We start from the raw sequence: 6350 nt of genomic DNA, 5'->3' as shown, positions 1-6350 counted from the left end.
AAAAAAGATGTAGCTAAAAATTAATTCTAAGTTTTTGACGAGATTTCATTTAATTTTTAGGTACGTTTGCAAGTTGTTTATTTGATCGTTCATTTGCAGGTACCTACCTCCAGAATGGTTCGTCCGCTGATAAAACTTGGCACTTGGTAAGATTTCTTCAAAACCCAGTTCGTTCTGTGGATCTGGGCTGGATTTCGAAATCAAGTTTAGTCTAGGAGTAAAATAATAATGTAGGAGTAAAATAATAATCCATGGAAACAAGTACGCGTAGGTATGAGGCTGGTCTCACACTGCTCGCGTAGATGCGCGACTTAGCGCGGAGTCGGCTGCAAAACCAAACCTAATGAAAAAATGATAGAGGCTCGTGTAGATGCGCGACTTAGCGCGGAGTCGGCTGCAAAACGAAACCTAATGAAAAAATGATAGAGAATATATTCCGATTCCCAAACTGGGGTGCCTCTGGCAGATTTTTTTTTTTTTTTAATGAATATATGAGGGGAAAAGCAAAAAAGTTTGTAAAGTTAAAGTTACATAGCCTAGCCTATTATAACATACCAGTCAGATAAAATATAGCAAAGGGGCCGCGGCGCCTGCTCTATATCATTCAAAGTCCCGCGTCTACACGTCCAATGTGAGAATCTATACAAGAACAGATATCTACGTTCTTTTCCGGCGAAAATAATAATAAACGCATTTTCGAAAGCTCATGAGTGAAATGACAAATGGGGAGATGCTTGAGAGTGGCAGGTCATGTCAGTTGTCATGTTAGAATGATGTACAACGTGATGAAAACATGACTGTCCTGTCCCCGTGGAAATGGGTTTCCTCTTCTGAAACTGACAGGTTGTCAGCATGTAGGAGGTCTTGGTTCGATTTCCGAGAACAGTAAAAAAATAAATGAAATATGTACCTAACGTTAACAAATCACCATTGGGTAGAAGTACCGTATCTCAGCATTCCTTAACAACATTTTAGGTTTTATAATTTTACTAGCTGAATTCCGTCGCTTCGCTCCGGAATCCCGCTAGTTCATCCCGAGGCATGGCCAAACTTGTGGAAAAGGCATGGCCGAACTTGTAGTTATCAAACTAAAAACATAAACGAAACTCAAATATTAGGCGAGCGAGGAAAAGTTTTCTATCCCGCAGTCTCTGCACTCTGTGTATTTCTTATGGAGATTTCAGCGATCAAAAATTGATCATATCTCAGGATCGGTGTAGATTTTCGCAAAATCCTTTCTTATTGCACCCCCTAGAGCATAAAAGGAATATCGCTGCCAAATTGCAGCTTGCTAGGTGTGGTGGTTCTCGAGATAGGGCGATCAGTGTGTGAAATGTGAATGAGTTCTCGTTCTTATAATATAAGATTTACTAGCTGAATTCCGTCGCTTCGCTCCGGAATCCCGCTAGTTCATCCCGAGGCATGGCCAAGCTTGTGGAAAAGGCATGGCCGAACTTGTATTTTTATCAAACTAAAAACATAAACGAAACTCAATATTAGGCGAGCGAGGAAAAGTTTTCTCTCCCTCAGTCTCTGCACTCTGTGTATTTCTTATGGTGATTTTAGCGATCAAAAATTGATCATATCTCAGGATCGGTTTAGATTTTCGCAAAATCCTTTCTTATTGCACACCTAGACCATAAAAGGAATATTCCTACCAAATTTCAGCTTTCCAGGTGTTGTGGTTCTAGAGATAGAGCGATCAGTGTGTGAACTATGAAATGTGAAATGTGAATGAGTGAATGGATCTCGTTCTTATAATATAAGATTATTGGCCTTACGTTCTACGAGTGTTTTAGTGGTTGGCTACATGTGTATGGGTTGGCTCGCTGTCTTACCGTTGGCAAACGGTTCCCCATGTAACCACTAACCATTTTTCAACGATGAGCCAACCCTACGATTTAACAACCATCGCATTGATGCGATGTTGTTAGAGCTGTACTTTAGTACTTATCGATGTACCTACTCTTTTTCGGATAAAATACTTAAGCTAGTGTTTTTAGCTAGATTCATTTTAGTTATTCATTTTTCCCCTAGAATAGAAGATGGAGGAAAAGCATGGAGAAAATGAAGCACATGTCTCGAGGACAGTAGGGAATTCAGACAGCACCAGTACTTGTCTCCATAATACACCTACATATGCCAGCACTTTCCAATTTATTCAGGGATAATAATACTCTGTATTTTGTGCACAATATATTTTATGACATTGGAGATCAGTAAATATGGTGTTTCAATTTTAGCCTAAAGATAGATAACATAAGTATTGGTTACTCGGATTTTTTTTACACAGAAAATTTTAAATAACCAAAGGTACCTATGTATCTTTAGGCTTGTAACAATTGTAAACAATGGTATAATGAGTTGTTTTCTTTCCATAGGGTGATCTTATTTAGGTTTTGGTAGTTTTCTGTTTCTACCAAAGATAAATTTTTTTTTTTGAAATGGAAAACAACAAAAAGTAGAACATGAGATTGAAATTTATTTTTTAAAAGCTTACTTTCTATTAAGAAATACCTACCTACTAGCTTTGTACCTATCTATAACTTATTTACTTATTTTAACACAATTTAATAGTACCTATAACTAGGTACATGAGTTGTTTTTGCTATTGACTAAATGGACCATGTATATGTAATTATGGCATAATTTTGGAAACATGGAATTGACGGCCAATGAAATGGTAGTTTAACTTGATGAAACTCATTAGTGAACATTTAATTCCCTAATGGGCTCAATCACACAATATTTGTGTTCAGTTTTATGTCATGACTTAAGCAGAAGAGACCTTTGCAGCCCTAAAATTATACACAATTATAATTATTACAAATGAATATGACTAGTTCCTAATGCTAATCAAAGAGCATAGACAAGTCAACTCAATAATTTCTTCTCATCCTCTATCAGTTCAATTGCTCCGTTGCTATCTATCCGCCTCACTTGTTCTCCTTTCTCCGCAAGAATATGTTCAATATTTGTTACGCCTGGTTTTAAATCAGAAAACCATTTCAAGTTGTCTGCTATCAAGTGATGAGAGCCATGTGTTTCACTATTGTGTTTGTTTTAATTTCAGATGGGCATTACCGGATCAGATGGCACAGGCAGGTTTCTATCATCAGCCTCACAATGTTTGTGTTCAGTTTTATGTCATGACTTAAGCAGAAGAGACCTTTGCAGCCCTAAAATTATACACAATTATAATTATTACAATTACAAATGAATATGACTAGTTCCTAATGCTAATCAAAGAGCATAGTCAAGTCAGCTCAATAATTTCTTCTTATCCTCTATGAGTTCAATTGCTCCGTTGCTATCTATCCGGCTCACTTGTTCTCCTTTCTCCGCAAGAATATGTTCAATATTTGTTACACCTGGCTTTAAATCAGTAAACCATTTCAAGTTGTCTGCTATCAAGTGATTGTTGGAGCACCCTTCACATTTCACTATGACAACTCCTTTTTCATAGCTGTGTTTTGAGATGAGATGTGAGTTTCTTGTACCGCATACTTTACAGGTGTAGGCCAGCTTCAATTTGTGTTTTAGCTTGATTACTCCTTTTTCATAGCTGTGTTTTGAGATGAGATGTGAGTTTCTTGTACCGCATACTTTACAGGTGTAGGCCAGCTTCAATTTGTGTTCTAGCTGGATAGGTTCAGGATTTCCCGGAGTACTAGAAGAATAAGAATGTGTTTGACTAAATAGAACACTCCTCTGATGAATATTACACGGTTGATAACTTGAAGATTTAGCTAACCTTGATATCAGGTTCACATTTCTATTAAAAAGAGTTCTGGCACAGATTTGTGATATTTTCAGACATTGTAGTGTTTTATTCATGGTTTAAAGGTTTTGGTGTAATTTATCTCTCTACAAAAAAGGTTTATACATAGTTACCTATTTCTGGTGTAGAACTGACGAGTAGAGGTTCACATTTCTATTAAAAAGAGTTCTGGCACAGATTTGTGATATTTTCAGACATTGTAGTGTTTTATTCATGGTTTAAAGGTTTTTGTGTAATTTATCTCTCTACAATAAAAAAGGTTTATACATAGTTACCTATTTCTGGTGTAGAACTGACGAGTAGATTCAGTATCTCAGTAGTTTTTTTTTATAAATCTTAAAAACTGGGTAGATTTTGGAAGAAATGATGAAACATAAAACACTTCTTGCACGACCTGCAGCTCAAAATCGCAAACTGTCAATAACACTTTGTCATAACTCGGTAAATATGCACCTTTAATAGGTTGGCCCTCTTCTGTAAAGAGAGAAAAAATTAATCCAGTGTTGAAAAAAATAAAAATCACGGGTGTAATTTGAAATTTTTTCACCTCCAAGCAATAAGTCTTCATATAATTCTTATCTTTTTGGTTTAAATACCAAAGTTTTTAAAGTTTTTATTAGAGGCCAAATTAATTCTTCAGGCACAGATGACTTGGTCTAGACATAGTCAACCCCATACTTGACTTTTTTAGCCAATGTAAATGAGCTGAGGCATGTAGGTACCATACACAAATCATAATTTTAAAGTGTCTTTATGATTTGGTGCCATATTGAGCTATTAAATAAATTGAGTAGGTAATGTGATAAGGAACATCAGATAAGAGATATGCATTACTGTGGATGACATTGGAAAAATCAAATGTAGGTGTTTGATATCATGATGCAGTCTTTTGTGTACACTGAATTAATGAGATCAAAGTTTAAATGATTGAAATATCAATCACATTGAAAATGCAGCTACTTTTTTTTCATTTAGAAGTGAGATCAGTTCTCCTCTTTTAGCCCCCCTTAGACAAATAGATAGGTATAAAAAAAATCAGTTCCAAGTTGGGATTTTTTTTTAAATCTAATTATTTAAGTACCTACTCGTACATCTCTTGATTAACACAATTACCTTTGATGATGGTTCACAAGGTGAAAGTTCTAAAAAGCTCAAATGAGAACTTTGACCAGATGAATCATCACCAAGTGTTTAATCAATGGTAGAATAACTTTTGTTTCTAGAACAATTCTGCCAATCATCTTTGATTTTGAATTCAACTTAATTTTCTTTTGATTAGAAAGAAAATAATAGAAAGTAAAAAAATCAAATCAAAATAGGTACCACAAAAATGGATAGTACATTATCTCTTACTGAAGTTTAAGTAAGTAGATAATAAATAAATTCCCTTGGACATTTCTTTTCAGCTGTAGAACTTGATAAAGAAACAACTCTAGGAATCCGCGCTCACTTTCAACTCCGAGTGACTCAGTCCGTAGTCGTAGCACAGTTTAGACACTGAGAACTCGTTCTCTACCTGTGAAGAGAATAACGATGTGATGAGTTCCAAGTTTTACCTTAATTGATGTCAAATCAAAAGGTTGATCTATAACAAATAACAAGTTGGGCCCGTCCCTCCGGGAATTTTTTAGCCCGTAGTTTATTCGATTGTGATTAGAGAAAATCAGTACCTATGTACCTACCTAATTTGTTTAATATTCAGTTTATTATTATTCTTGATTTGATTTTTTTATTTTACTTTCATGTAATGATTTAAAATCAAGACTAGAGCCCGTTCTTCCTTTATTCCCAATATGATGTTCAAGTCACCCATCCATTTATTGACCTTTCTCGGCGTAGCTTAACACAGGTGACGCTAAAACCGGTCTTAAATGATCGACTGAAGTGTTATCTAAAACAGAAAAATTCAGTTTTTTATGCATGTCAACTTCATTCTCTGTGAAGCATTATTTTGGTTATGTTCCAAATTGTGAATTCAAGCACATGTGTTCAAGCAACTGATGTTGTAACCAGCATTGTCAATTGAAAAGTCGCAAGGTGCTACAAAAGCAAGTTACAAAGTACCCTGTCATAGCTGTGAACAAACTAGACTTCTGACGGAAAAGATCCCAATTAAGGTTTAAAGTGAGGTTAGGTAGGTACCTGATTGCTGATGGGCTTAGTTTTAATCCAAGGCATAAAATCAACCTATCAGATGATTTTGTATAGTTAGTTTATCTTATACTAAGTGAAAATTCAGAGTAAAGTCTCAGGCATGAGTCATTTTACTATAATCAGGTTTGTTTGATAGTCTATGTTTTGGCGGATACAAACCTGCGAAGGCACACTTCCTGAGCACACATCCAGAGTTGATGTCAACAACAATACACTCTGCATTTCTGGATAGCACTATGAGGATGTTCAGGTTGGGATGATAGATAACACTATCTGGATCTGCATCAATATTCAAGTAACCATCATCCTGTAATTTCCACACTCCTCCGTCAGCCATCTTCTGATTCGGATGTGTTTCACTTGCCAAAGGATTGTTCACTGGTCATGATGATACAGCAACACTTCCTAGCACTAC

General features: G+C 35.8%; 1 protein-coding gene across 3 annotated transcripts; it reads right to left on the bottom strand.

Annotated features, from left to right (window-relative positions):
• Positions 1-2620: 2620 nt before the first annotated feature.
• On the bottom strand, positions 2621-3888 carry LOC103519070 (DNL-type zinc finger protein-like). Of its 3 annotated transcripts, none has more exons than XM_026830685.1 (3): positions 3555-3888; positions 3392-3455; positions 2621-3004 (listed from the first exon to the last, which is right to left on the bottom strand). In XM_026830685.1, exons 1-3 carry the CDS (start codon positions 3835-3837, stop codon positions 2875-2877), a joined length of 477 nt encoding a protein of 158 aa, XP_026686486.1. In that variant the 5' UTR covers positions 3838-3888; the 3' UTR covers positions 2621-2874. The 3 variants fall into 3 exon arrangements, with proteins under 3 accessions (XP_026686486.1, XP_026686485.1, XP_026686484.1); XM_026830684.1 differs by having other exon boundaries at positions 2621-3013; positions 3401-3478; positions 3578-3888; XM_026830683.1 differs by having other exon boundaries at positions 3392-3550; positions 3644-3888.
• Positions 3889-6350: the final 2462 nt, after the last annotated feature.

The sequence above is a fragment of the Diaphorina citri genome, unplaced genomic scaffold, assembly GCF_000475195.1.
Source record: "Diaphorina citri unplaced genomic scaffold, Diaci psyllid genome assembly version 1.1 scaffold2518, whole genome shotgun sequence".
Classification (NCBI taxonomy): Eukaryota; Metazoa; Arthropoda; class Insecta; order Hemiptera; family Psyllidae; genus Diaphorina; species Diaphorina citri.
Note: the sequence above shows the minus strand (reverse complement) of the source record. Positions and strands in the feature narration are given on the sequence as shown.

Coding starts and splice junctions, on each gene's coding strand:
- LOC103519070 (XM_026830683.1), bottom strand. CDS start 3,837: ATGAATAAAACACTACAATGTCTGAAAATATCACAAATCTGTGCCAGA. Junction 3,551..3,643: donor GGAAATCCTGAACCTATCCA/GCTAGAACACAA, acceptor TGAAAAAGGAGT/AATCAAGCTAAAACACAAAT. Junction 3,005..3,391: donor ATAGCAGACAACTTGAAATG/GTTTACTGATTT, acceptor CAACTTGAAATG/GTTTTCTGATTTAAAACCAG.